Raw genomic sequence first — 15,092 nt, forward strand, 5'->3', positions numbered from 1 at the left:
ATTGGCCTAAATTCTGGAAGGAATGTATATCATTCAAGTCCTCAGAAATTGCCTCGGATGATCCTGATCTTTTTTGCCAAAATCTCACCTCAGCAATTATTGCCGCAGCTGAAAAGTCAATTCCAAAAAAGACCACAAAACTGGCAAAACGCCGGTACCATGGTGGAACTGGGAAATAGCAAAAGCTAGGAGAGTGAGAAAGAAAGCCCTAAATAGGTCAAAAAGGGATAAGTCAGCCTTCGCCCAAGTCCGAGCAGCCAGGACGAAAGTAAGACAACTCATAGACGATTCTAAAAAAGAGTCATGGCAGACCTTCTGCAAATCCCTTAATGAAAAAACAAATGCTAAAACAGTCTGGAGCAAAATACACGCAATCAGGGGTAAGCGTAAGCCCACAAAAATTCCCAAGTTAGCCAACGCCCATACAGTCAAAGAAAAGGCCAACATTCTAGCTGAGCACTTCTCATCTGTCAGCAGCAACACAAATTGCAGTGAAGAATTCAAACAGGAAAAAATGCTTATGCCTAAGATCTCAAAACGGCCGCAAAGCAAGCATCTGGTATACAATATACCATTCACTGTGACAGAGTTTGATGATGCGATACAACATAGAAAAGGCACAGCACCTGGTCTTGACACAACCAGCTATGAGATATTGAAAAACCTACCTGATCAAACCAAAGGCTTACTCACTGAGTTGTATAACACGATATGGTCCAATGGAGAAGTCCCAAAAGCATGGAAACACGCTACAGTTATCCCGCTGCTAAAGCAAGGGAAAGGCGAAGCCCTACCAAACTCTTATCGACCGATCTCACTCACCTCAAACATGTGCAAAGCCATGGAAGCCATTGGTTACAAAAAGGCTCATGCATCACCTTGAAACTGGCAACCACATAAAACCTGACCAAAGTGGCTTCAGGAAGGGACACTCGTGTCTAGATCATATTCTAAGACTGGAAAATGAAATAAAAAAAGCTCAATTAAACAGACAATACCTAGCCGCAGTATTTCTGGACTTCAGCAAAGCCTTCAACATGGTATGGCATGACGGACTCCTCTCAAAACTAGAACAAAATGGAGTAGAAGGGAACATGGCAAACTTCATAGACAGCTTCCTGCAAGACAGGTCGCTATCAGTTAAAATAGGGAACAATCGATCTGATCCTATGGCACTGGACATTATAAGCCCAACCCTGTTTAATATCATGATCAATGATCTTTTTGACCAGGTCAACTCTCCTACCCAAACTTCTAAATTGAAACTCCCATTGAAACTAGGAAGAGAGCAGGCAATATTTTCGTTCTGGGGACGAACATCAAACCCTTTGGTTAAAAAGATATGGCAAGACAAAAACACTCGAGATGAAGCCCTAGCTCGAAAAAATCCCCCACTAAAGCCATCTGGGATATTAGTACGTGAATTCATTCAAAGTCACAATTGCGATGACATTCAGCCTCCAGAAAGTCACTACAAAGGGTTACACCCTCCCTGGACTTTAAAACTCCCAAAGTTGACACTGCTTTAACATCAGAAGTCACTAAAAGAGAAAACCCAACCCTACTACGATCAGTAGCTATCACTAAAATTCAAACTACCTGGGACAGCTGGGCCCATATATACACTGATGGATCCAAGAATCCTATCAACAACAGTGCTGGTTACGGGATCCATATCCACAGCTCCAAACCCCAAGAACATTCAGTTCGCTTGCCTGATGGTCAGTCAGTATTCACGGCTGAATTGGAGGCAATTCATCATGCACTCAAACTCATACCGGAACTCCCGGAAGCAAAGGCAGTCGTCCTATCAGACTCGCTAAGTGCACTTCAGGCCATCAGTGGCAGAAACTCAAACTCCAGGCCAAACACAGTCAACAATATTCTATACGAATATACAAAACTATCGGACCAAGGGCAACAGGTGGAGTTGTGTTGGATCCCCTCTCACATAGATATTCATGGAAACGAAAAAGCAGACTCACTGGCGAAGCTAGCGCTAGACAAAGCGGATATACAGCCTATTCCCTTAGGAAACTAGAGATAAAAAGCAAAATCAAAGCCTCCATAGCAGAAAGATGGCAAGCCCAATGGGACGGAAGTAAGATCGGCAGATGGCTATACAAAATTCAACCCAAGGTCCAACAAAAGCCTAATGGGACGGAAGTAAGATCGGCAGATGGCTATACAAAATTCAACCCAAGGTCCAACAAATTGCTATCTCACGCCTCAGACTTGGTCACAAAAAGCACTATGACAAGGTTTGTTCATCTTGCAATCATGCTGAAACCATTGACCACGTGTTACTAGAATGTCAAGACCATGGCCCAGCCCGGGCTAGGTTAAAACAAGAATTGCAGTTAGATCCGCTATCTGTCATAGATCTCCTAAAGCCAAGAGATGCAATAGCGAAGGCCAAACTAACTCTATTTCTGAGAGAAGGACAGCTACTCGAACGTATATAAACAGAGCAGCCAAGGATAAAAATGAAATCATATCAATATAAGAAAATAGAAATCATATCAATGCAAAAACAGAAATTATGTGAACACCGAACTCACAATAGATATGTGTACCCTTCTCACACACAGGAGTCCCAAAGAGGGATAGGTCAGCCGAAATTGCCTAGGCAGAAGGCGACCTATTAAACACTTAATGCAACAACAACATTATCTATGTCCAAAATGGCTAATGCACAAGTTCGAGTGACCATGGTTGATACCGTGCGAGGTGGTCAGCACTTGTTTTATGAGGGATTCAAGTTTCGTTGCAAGAAAACGGTCCGTGAGAAGAAGTATTGGAACTGCGTTGTTGCTGCCTGCAGAGCGTCGGTGATCACTGAAAACGGCATTCTTCAAGCGGCTTTGCAGGTTAGAAAATAATGCACATGATCATGATGATAATAATCTTAAAGACTCAAAAGACTTTGCTTAACAAACTATTCAGTTATTTATTTTACTTATTATTATTACTTATTTTTAGATACCACAGGTATTTGTCACATGTATGTATTTGTTTATAGTTAATATTAGTTAAAATGCAATTATTTAATTGCAGGTGAACCATACCCACCAACCTATCCAATATGAGATGGAAGTGGAATCTTTCAAGTCCAAGCTCATGCACCGTGCTAAGACGGAAACAACGCCGATTCCAACCATATACGGAGATGAGATTTCCAGACTTCGCCGCCACCACGACGTAGTTCCAGACGACCTGCTTAAAGAAATTCCTTCCTTTGCATCCCTGAAGACCATTCTGTACCGACAACGCCACAAGACCCTTCCTAAACTTCCTAAACAACGTAGAACTCGCCATTCAACGAATTGGATCCCACTGGTCAGCACCACCCAGAAAGAGAAGATACCTGCTGATTGACAACCGTCTTCAGGCTCTGAAAGACAATCTTGTCAACAACGTCATCGGCGACGTACACAGATCACGTTGGTGACCTGATCCACTTGGAGTGAATGACAAATTTATTATAGAATGTATTAATGTATTTACCATATTTTAAGATATAAGTTATTGTTGTTTTTGTAGAAATTATAATGTACATCTATGAAATATTAAAGTATTAGAGTTATTAAATTTGTTAAATGTAAAGTACTTTCGTGCAACTATACTATACTTCAGCATCTAATAAATTACTACTGTAAATACGGTATATGCATTTCTGTGTTTTTCTTGTAATTTGAGAGTCCCGGTACAGCAATATCCCGTGTTTACTGTAGCGTGACCAGTCTTACTGTAGCTTTACGAAAGCGAAGAGATTTTAGAGTTGATTATGGCTAGGTTTCGCTCTTCCGGCCCATAACCAAAAATCACCTCTAATGTGAAACCCCCAGCGATTGCTAAGATAACAAATCCTATCTGTAGTCAGACAACATGACAGTCTACAGTATATTCATTTCCAATATTCTCCAGTAAATAGTGGGTAATGCCAGAATAACACCTTCTGAAAAGATACCTCTAGTCCCCCACCAAACCTCCTCTTATTAACTTTTACCATAAACAAACAAAAAGTGGGGTGTGGGGAAATGTCCAGTATTGAATATCAAGAGAACTATTTTTTCATAACGAAATACTAAATACCCTTATGGACCATCTATTATAAGAAATACATCTTCTTGTAGACCTTTTAATTTCAACGGTTAAATGCTACTTACGTTTAAATTTATCTAATTTTACCGTTAAAAAAGGTGTAGAAATAGGTTAATGTGTCAAACGTATTCAATATATCTTCACACGCAGCGCTTTTTGCATTAACATTCATATATTATCATCATCAAGTTTTAGGGTTTACGTCAACTTCACAGTCCTGTATTTCATCGACGGGGTAGGTCTGGTTGAATAATTAATAAAATGCTTAATAGATATAAACCATCATACTTAATTGTAGGGGTGGGGGTGGGGGGGGGGGGGTGGGGGGGGGTGGGGGGGGGGGGGGGGAGGAGTGTAATGCATTACATTACATTACATTACATTACATTATTGAGTATAGTAAGGATTTATAGGTATATATATTGACTATAAATTATAAATGATGTATATACGTAAATACGGATATATCAAATATAATACTAGAACAGGGGCGGTCGGGTAGCCTAGTGGTTAAAGCGTTCGCTCCTCACGCCGAAGACCCGGGTTCGATTCCCGACATGGGTACATTGTGTGAAGCCCATTTCTGGTGTCCCCCGCCGTGATATTTCTGGAATATTGCTAAAAGCGGCGTAAAACCATACTCACTCACTAATACTAGAACATATGGATTTTGTTACATAGGGAGAAAGTTTGAAATATAGATAAACTTAAGGCCTAATATATTAGTAATGCATAGATTTGTTATATGTAAAGCATAGCAGGATATAGTAATATAAACAGTTAGGCTGTTTTTCAGTATGTGGGGCCTGCTAAATAAAGGAAAACTGAAGTGAAGCCTAGCTTCAACATTCATATATTTTTATGTTAACATGTTTTATAACGCTTGTAAAAGAAACATATTTTCCAGCAAAAGTAATTAAGCATTAAGAAACCTGACAGAAACTTTTGACGTTCAATCCATAATCTGTAGGTTTGTTCATAGGGACAGGACGTCGATCTTTCTGAAGCATTGTTTTCACACAACAGCCGATAACCCCTAAGCTTACTCTGCTCCATTCGCCTTATTCAAAAATATTCTGCGAGAGAAGTTTCAGCTCTAGTGACCAACTGCGAAGATAGGCTTCTTTCCCGGGCATACCTCTGCCTTCTGGCTTCAAACGACCGAAGCATTTATTTTGTAATCTAGGCTTACATACATTTACACACACGCAGACACACACATAAATACACATACATAATTTACATACATTTAATCATACATACAGCCAAACATACCATGCATACACACGGCCATGTAATCATACGTACATACTGAATAGGAAGCGTGTGTACTGATCTGTTGTCTTAATCACTGACCCATCAAGAGTGTCAGTCTTACTTACTTACTTACTTTGGAGATTTAACGTGCGCTTTCCGACTGATGCGTATTTCGCACACGGGCCCGGCCAGGCCATTTAATGTGTTTCCGAAAGGGGCGAAAGTGGTGTGTGCAACCCAAGAGGGGGCTTTAGGGGTTGCTTATATAGAATTTGGGAATTTTGAGATTTGGAATAGATGCCGATGGGGTTGGGGAGGAGAACTAAGGGGGCTGGGTATGGTGGATGTTTGTTTGTTTATGTGATTTTAATTTGGTAGTTTATAGTGTTTTTAGATGCGTTTTATTAGTTCCGTTTTGATTAAGAATACGCCTAAGGCCTTGAAGTTTTCTAGTTTATTTTGTGGGTTTAGTATTGCTTCTAGAGTGAGAGCCTTGTTTAGATTGAGGGTGGTTTGTAATGCGGTTCGATGTGTTAGGTAGTGTGTGCAGTGGATGAGTGCGTGTTCTGGGGTTTCTAGTTGTTTGCAGTGTGGTCAGTTACCTGTCGTGTGTTTTTTTTAGGTGGTTATTTAGGTTGGTATGTCCTGTTTGGACTTTAGTGATTACTCTGTCGATTTTTTTGATGGATGGAGAATTTTTGGTTTGGTTAGTGGTTTGCTGAGTACTTTTTTGATTTGGCTATTTGAGTTTAGATATAGGTTATGCCATTTTTTGGTGATTTTTTGCTTGTTCACACTTTTAATTTCTGATTTTGAGATGGGTAAGTTTAAGCTTATTTCTGGGATTTTGAGGGATAGTTTAGCTGCTTTATCGGCGTTTTCATTACCGTATATTCCTACGTGGGCGGGTATCCACAAGAAGGTTATTTGTTTGCCTGCCTTAGTTGGGTCGTTGGAGCTTTTAAGTATTTGATTTATTAATTTAGGTCGGTTTTGGGTATTTTTGTTTTGGAGGGCTTGCAGTCCACTTAGGGAGTCGGTAAGTATTAGGATTTTTGTTTTGTTTTTTGGATTCTTGATTATTGAGGGTTGAGGCCATGCCCATTAGTTCTGCCGTGAATATTGATTGGTTGTTTGGGAGTCGGAAGGATTGTGTGGTTTTAGTTGGTTGTGTGGTATGGACTCCGAAACCTGTGTGTTTGGAGGTCGGATCTGAAGATCCGTCCGTGTAAATGTGACACCAATTTGGCCAATTTTCGTGTATGCTAGTGTGGTGGTTTTAGCTATGTTTGGGTCGGTTTGTTTATTTATTTGGCTAGCTAGTGTTGTGTCTATTTTAGGTATTTTAAGTTTAGGGGTGAAGATATTTGACTGTTTGCAGTTATGTTTAAGATTTTTAATTTGGTGTTCATTTAGGTAGTTTGTTATTCTTTGGGATATTGGGGTAAGTAAGGGGTGTTTACGAGCTAGACCTTTATTTTTGGGGCTGATGTTTTGGTTTATTAAGTTTTGGATGAGAGGGTTTGATTGGGACGCGGTCCAGAAATTTAAGCTTAGCTGTTCCCTGCGTAGACTTAGTGGCATTTCTCCTGTTAAGGCCTGAAGTGAAGTGTAGGAGGTGCCATGTTGGGTGCGTGTAATTAGTTTGAGAGCCTGATATTGTATTGAGTCAAGTTTTTTAGATAGAGGGTTGTTCTGGGATGTGTCATGTACCCTGTGATCTGTGCCGTGTAATATTCTTTGTGATATATGATGTGATTAATTGCATATTTGTGATGTGTGATGTGCCATGTACCATATGTGTCATATAGTGTCATATATTGAAGATAGTGTGGACAGGCTTGATGCCTTTAGTAGGCGGGGCAACGTTGTGTGCTACGGGATACAGGAGTCAAGTAAGGAAGATTATGACACCTCTAAAGAAACTGTGATCACAACACTCAATAGCCACGTGAAGGAGAAGACCTGGAAGAAGGAAGACATTTTAAGGGCGCATCGCACTGGACCAAAACGATCGGATGGTCAAGACAGCCCACGCCCATTAATCGCTAAGTTTTCCTTTACAGAGGACAAATTATTAGCTCTTCAGTCATGAAGAAATCTACAAAGTGCAAACATTGGTATTGCCAATGATCTCACGAAGCGACAGCGCGAAACTATTTCTGAGATGAGAGAAAAGGGGTTAATTGCATACTTCAAAAATGGAAAGCTATTCACCAAGCCTTTGGAACAGGATCAAGCGAGAGGTCAGGAAACTAGGCAGCGACGTCAACAGACATCTACACAACAGGACACCTATGCAGAAAGGACAGCACGGAAAACAACTTCCCAGGAAGGGGACAACAGTGACAGGGCTCAGTTTAGCCATAGAGATTCTAAGAGTGCTTCACGATCGAGCACTAAGAGAAGTTGAGGGTGTGGCCAGGGCCCATCTCCTGTCTCAACTAATAAAACTGATGATTATAATAAGCCTGGATCTGATAACAATGGTGATAAGTGTTGTTCAAGTTTGTCATGGAACATTGAAGGTCTTCGTAAGAAGTTAGAGGACAATGAATTCATTGGATATATTAGAAGCTTTGATATTGTTATTTTACTAGAAACTTTCCTTGATAAAACTGTTGATGCTCCTGAACTAAATGATTATGATATTTACTTTGCCAAAGCTCATAAAATTGCAAATTACGGTAGACTGTCAGGTTGGGTATATATGTATGTGAAGAAAGCCTTATCTTCTTATTGCGTTCAATACCCCTTAACTTTTGATAATGCCATTTGCATAAAATTATCTAAATACCTATTCGGTTGTGATAAAAATGTTCTTTTATTTGGAATGTACATACCGCCATATGGATCAAACTACTATGATACCTCAGGAAAAAGAACAAGTTTTGAACTACTGGAACAGTGGTTGATTGAACATTCATCTGAACTGTTAGATTTTCACGTACTGATATGTGGTGATTTTAATGCACGTACTGGTAATAACAATAGTCCCCCTGAGCCGTGTAATGATGAGGAAACAAGTGTATTCCCCGAGGAGGAACCTGTGCATGTCGGGGAGAGATCTTCAAAGGATACATTTATGAGTGAGTGAGTGAGTGAGTTGGGTTTCACGCCGCTTTTAACAGTATTCCAGTTATATCGCTGCGTGTCAGCTTAATGTGGGAGGAAAGCTCGAAGTGATGCAGGTCTCAGACGTTTACCACTTCGGTGAAACCCACGAGCACGGGTATGGTGCTGACAAACCTAGAAACATAATCGGGGCGAACCGGGATTCGAACCCACAATATTAGGTTTCTGGCGTGCCCAAGGGACGCAACTCTGCACAGCGAATCGCGGCGCCTTAGACGACTGGGCCACCCGTACCCCCGGAATCATTTATGAATAGATTTGGTAAAATGTTAGATTTTTGCTTCGCATTCAACATGTATGTCTTAAATGGGAGGTTCAAGGGGGATGAGCAGGGTGAATTTACTTATGTATCTGAGCAAGGTTGTAGTGTTGTTGATTATTTTATTGCCTCTCCTGCTCTTTTTGAATACTTCACTCGTTTCACAGTCGAACAGAGGCTGGATTCAAAACATATGCCCTTAATGCTATATTTTAACAGGCCACCCATTAGTACTGTACAAGTAGATGATTCAACAGAATGTAGATCATCCAAATACCAGTGGAATGTGGATAATGTCAATACATTTGTTGAAAACCTTAAATCGATCTATTTTGCAGCTTCTGCTAATCTCATGGCTAGCGTTAATGTCAACATCAATTCAGCTCTTGATATGTTTGTTTCCACTTTGCTGGATGCTGCAAGTTGTATGAAAAAAACAGTTTACCCTAAAAATGTTAGAAATGGATTTTACAGTTATGAGTGTATGGTAGCTAAGCGTAAAGCTAAGAAATATCTTAGACTATTTCGGAGATATAAATCAAACTTATTCAAAAGAAAATGCTGTACTTTAAGGAATAGATATAAATTTGTCTGCCGAAAGTCAAAATTTGAATTTAAGACAAAGACTGCGAAGGCGTTGACAGCAGTTATATCCAATCAAAAACAGTTTTGGAAACTTCTCCGAGGTATATCTAAGCCGTGTAGTAATCAAAATTATATAAGCAGTGATGCTTGGTTTAACCTTTTAAGCAATATGTGTTCAATGCTGATATCTTATGTGATCAGAATGTCTCCCCATCTAACGTAGACAAGGAAGTAAAAATGGAACCCAGCTTTTCTAATGTGGTAAACAATGTGGAAGAGTATATATTGGACTCCAATATAACAGATGAAGGGATACATAATGCTATATCTCATTTGAAAGATGGCAAAGCTTCAGGTATAGATGATGTGGTAATTGAAATGTTAAAAGTCTCTGAAAATGTCGTCATGCCCTTTCTGAATGTGTTATTTAATAGAATATTTGTGTCTGGTGTTTTTCCTGATGTTTGGTCAAAAGCTATTATCATTCCTGTTCATAAAAAAGGAGAGAAAAGTAATCATGATAAATATCGTGGTATTTCACTTCTCAGTGTTATAGGTAAACTTTACACGTCTGTTTTAAGTAAACGAATAACTATATGGGCAAACATCAAGAACAGAATACCAGAAACACAGGCCGGTTTCAGAAAGGGTTATGCAACCACTGACCACATATTTACTCTGGATGCTATTATTCAGAAATGCTTATGTAAAAAGAAATCAAAACTTTATGCGGCATTTGTAGATTTTAAAAAGGCTTTTGATTTTGTTAACCGTGATAAGTTGTGGAATCTCTTTATGTCTTATGGTATAAGTAGTAAAATGTTAAAAGCTTTAAGAAGTTTATATAAAAGTGTTAAATCGTGTGTAAAATGTGATCTAGGTTTCACAGATTATTTTGACTGCCCTACTGGTCTACGACAAGGATGTATTTTGAGTCCATTACTGTTTTCACATTTCATAAGCGAATTATCAAATGAAGTTATTTCTAATGGAAAGCATAGTGTACAGTTATTCCCTGATTTAATAGAGATACTGTTATTGTTGTTTGCCGACGATGTTATTTTAACATCAGATAGTGTCATGGGGCTACAGACTCAGTTGAATATTCTAGAAACCCACACAGAAAAATGGAATTTAAGGGTAAATCTGGAAAAAACAAAAGTTGTTGTATTCAGACGAGGTGGGGTGCTTTCAAAAAAGGATATTTGGTATTATAGGGGGGGGGGGAAAGGTTGAGGTAGTGTCAAGCTAGAAATATCTTGGTTTACCTTTTTATTCATCGGGAAAATTCAGTAATAGTATATCTGATCTAGCACTAAGAGCAAAAAGAGCTTTGGTCGAATTGATTGTAACTTTAAGTAAAATTGATCTTATTTCAAAGTCAGTGTTCTTTAAGATATTTGATTCGCAAATAAAACCTATACTTTTATATGGCTCTGAAGTTTGGGGATTTCAGCAATATGACAAATTGGAAAGAGTTCATCTATTAGCCTGTAAGAAATTCCTGCAAGTAGAACAACGAACCCCAAATGCTATAATCTACGGGGAAACGGGTCGCTTTCCACTGTACATCAACTCCTATGTTAGAACACTTAAGTTTTGGCTTTCATTTCTACGACTTTTTAAGGATACTTGTATAAACATGTTTTACCAAAACTGGAGATCAGTCTTAAACTCTAGTTCAAGATATCATTTATATGCAGAGTTTTAAAGTCTTTGAGAACCTGAAAAATATCTTTTAGTTTTGTATGAAAGAAAATTTAGAAATATAATTGTAAGATTTAGAGGAGGTCTTTTAAAATTGAAGAATAATGAAGGCAGATATCTGTCGATAGAAAAGTCTTTTCGAATAAGTCCAGTCTGTAATAATGGTAAAGAGGCTGAATTTCATTTTTTACTCATTTGTTCATGTTATAATGATCTCAGAAAAGAATACTTACCGGCAAAACTTTGCCGATATCCTTGCTTGAACCATTTCAAATCTATTATGAGTAATAACAATGAAGTAGTCTTGAACAGTTTATCACGTTTCCTATATTACGCTTATGCAAAAAGAATACGTAGTACAATTCAATTATGACATAAGTCACGTGTCACGTTATTTTACCGTTGCATCTGTGAACAATTGGTATATTGTAAACTGTAATTGTATATGGGCCAGAGGTCTTCATGCAAATAAAAAGTTCTTCTTCTTTTTCCTCATATGTGTCATGTATCCTGTGATCAGTGTCATGTAATGTTTTTTTGGTGATATGTAATGTGATTATTTGTATATGCGTGATGTGCCATGTGACATATGTGTCATGTATGCTGTGATATGTGTCATGGAATGTTTTTTTAATATGCAATGTGCTTAATTTTATATGTGTTATGTGTGATGCGCCATGTACCACGTGTGTCATGTATCCAGTGATCTGAGTCATGTAATGTTTTTGTTTGGTGATATGTAAAGTGATTATTTGTATATGCGTGATGTGCCATGTGACATATGTGTCATGTATACTGTGATATGTGTCATGGAATGTTGTTTTTACATTTTTTATATGCAATGTAATTAATCTTATATGTGTTATGTGTGATGCGCCATGTACCACATGTGTCACGTATCCAGTGATCTGAGTCATGTAATGTTTTTGTTTGGTGATATGTGATGTGATTATTTGTATATGCGTGATGTGCCATGTGACATATGTGTCATGTATCCTGTGATCTGTGTCATGTAATGTTTTTTTTGTGATACGTGATGTGATTATTTGTACATGCATGATGCGCCATGTGCCATATGTGTCATGTATCCTTTGATCTGTGTCATGTAATGTTTTTTTTTTGTGATACGTGATGTGATTATTTGTACATGCATGATGCGCCATGTGCAATATGTGTCATGTATCCTGTGATCTGTGTCATGTAGTGGTTTTTTTATATGCCATGTGATTAATTGTATATGTGTGATGTGTGATGTGCCATGTGCCATATATGTCATGTAATGGTTTTTTTCGTGATATGTGATTAATTGTATATTTGTCATGTGCCATGTGCCATGTGCCATATGTGTCATGTACCCTTTGATCTGTGTCATGTAATGTTTTTTGCGATATGTGATGTGATTAAGTGTTAATGTGTGATGTGCCCTGCAATAGTATGTACAAACAACTTTAATAATAAAAATTAAGATGTTTCTTATTTAATTCTACCCCCAATCTAAAAGGGCGGGTTGATAAAGCCATACCAAGGATATCCGTCTGTCTGTCTTTCCAAAGACATGTTTTGGTGAGTGCAGTGGTAAGGTTGATTTTGGTATGTATATTTTATGAAACAATATGATTTATTACATGTTTTGAACTTAGGGTGTGTTTTTTTTTATTCACCATTGTGCGACCTTTTACTTGAGAGCTGCTACATGGATTCTTTCCAAATGTAAGAAACACTTTCTATTCTAATAGAAGAGGTGCAGTGCAAATGTTGATTTTGATATATGTATTTTATGAAACAACATGCAATTTTTGCATGTTTTGAACTGAGAATGATTTTTTAAATTCAGCATTGTGTGACCTTAAACTTGAGAACTACTACATGGATTCTTTCCAAATTTGAGGAACACTTTTTTATACAAATAGGAGAGGTGCAGTGCAAATGTTGATTTTGATATATGTATTTTATGAAACAATATGATTTTGTACATGTTTTGAACCTAGAATGTGTTTTTTAATTCAACATTGTGCGACCTTTAACTTGAGATATTAATTGGAGAGATGTAGTGCAAAGGTTGATTTTGATATTTTATTTTTTGAACAGTATGAAATGTTCACATGTTTTGAACACAGAATGTTTGTGCTACCTTTTACATGAGAGCTCCTACATGGAATCTTTCCAAATGTGAGAAACACTTTCTATACTAATAGAAGAGGTGCGGTCCAAATGTTGATTTGATATGTGTATTTCATGAAACAATCTATTTTTTTTGCATATTTTGAACACAGAATGTGTTGTTTTAATTCAACATTATGCGACCTTTAACTTAAGAACTACTACATGGATTCTTTCCAAATTCGAGGAACACTTTCTATACAACTGGGAGTGGTGCACTGCAAATGTTGATTTTGATATGTATATTTTATGAAACAATATGATAATTTGCATATTTTAAACTTTGAATGTGTTTTTTTAATTTAATAATGTGCGACCTTTAACTTGAGATATTAATTGGACAGATGCAGTGCAAAGGTTGATTTTGATAGATGTATTTTATGAAACAAGACGAAATTTGTCCATGTTTTGAACACAGAATGTTTTTTTATTCTATGTTTGTGCTACCATTTACTTGAGAACTGCTGCATGGATTCTTTCCAAATGTGAGAAACACTTTCTATACAAATATGAAAGGTGCAGTGAAAATGTTGATTTACTGTCCATGCCACCTTCCAAGTTTTAGCAGTTTTGAACAGTTTAATAACTTGGACGGGTGGAGGTAGCACTGCTGAGACTTTCTTCAGACATCAAATTATTATTTGAGGGAAGGCAACATTTTGTATTTCAAAATATGTCCCTTACCTTTTAATTTTATAATATTTGTGTCATTGTTTTTTTCAGTTACCAAGGCAAAGGCAGTGACCATGGATAAGGTTAAAGATCATCCCTGTGCTAAGTCCGTCTGATTCCTCATTTGAGGACTAAAAAGGCTCCTCAACCACTCAGCCCAAGTTCTGACTTGTCATTTAACAAATAAATAAAGATCACCTAAACCAAATTCGATTGTCATTTTGTTGCTGTCATCATATTTTTTAATGGATCAAGACGATGAATCATAGGACATCCGATGCATGGACTTTTCAGCCTGTCTCAGTGTTGCTCTCAATGCTGAATGTCTGGGGTAAGGCCAAGGAAAATTAAATGTTTCAATTTGTACCGGGCTTATTGTCTGATGGTTTTTGATATCATATATCTTTTAATAGTGTTGAAATACTTGTGAACAATTTGCGCATAGTCTTGAAAGTTGTTTTGGAAAGTAAAAAGGTTATATCACGAAATTGTGCACGTAACTAAAACCATTTTGAATTTTGTCTTGGCCGTATTTAAAACTATGTATGCCGAGGTACCCTGCCAGAAGACAGCGCATTTCATTAACATGCTCTTCCTCAGATAGAGTTCAGAGTGAAATCAGCTTGCAGAATTTACTGCTTGTTACCTGATATTTTAACCAGATTAGTACAAACATTTCAAGCTGCCTGGGGATGTATTGAGGAATAAAGCCGGCGTATCTAACGTTGGGCCAACGCTGTTTATCAACGTTGGGCCAACGTTGTTTTGACGGACGGCACAAAGCCTGACTTCTTTTTGGAATGTGTCATGTACCCTGTGATCTGTGTCGTGTAATATATATGGTGATATAAGATGAGATTTATTGAATATTTGTGATGTGTGATGTGCCATGTACCATATGTGTCATGTATCCTGTGATCCGTGTCATGTTATATTTTTTATGGGTGATATGTGATGTGATTATTTGTATATGCGTGATGTGCCATGTGACATATGTGTCATGCATGCTGTGATATGTGTCATGGAATGTTTTTTTGTTTTTCTATTATTTTTTATTTGCAATGTGATTAATTTTATAAGTGTGATGTGTGATGTGCCATGTACCATATGTGTCATGTATACAGTGATCTGTGTCATGTAATGTTTAAAGTTTGGTGATATGTGATATGATTATTTGTATATCCGTGATGTGCCATGTGACATATGTGTCATG

The 15,092-nt window shown here is 37.8% G+C and overlaps 1 protein-coding gene across 1 annotated transcript; it reads left to right on the top strand.

The window, feature by feature from the left end:
* The first annotated feature begins 2,678 nt into the window (after positions 1-2,678).
* LOC125373037 lies at positions 2,679-3,378 on the top strand. Its single transcript, XM_048383843.1, has 2 exons — positions 2,679-2,870; positions 3,058-3,378. The coding sequence occupies exons 1-2, from the start codon at positions 2,685-2,687 to the stop codon at positions 3,376-3,378; spliced, it is 507 nt and encodes a 168-aa protein (XP_048239800.1). The 5' UTR covers positions 2,679-2,684.
* The last annotated feature ends 11,714 nt before the right edge of the window (positions 3,379-15,092 follow it).

This window comes from Haliotis rufescens, unplaced genomic scaffold (assembly GCF_023055435.1).
Source record: "Haliotis rufescens isolate VD_foot unplaced genomic scaffold, xgHalRufe1.0.p SCAF_5, whole genome shotgun sequence".
Lineage (NCBI taxonomy): Eukaryota > Metazoa > Mollusca > Gastropoda > Lepetellida > Haliotidae > Haliotis > Haliotis rufescens.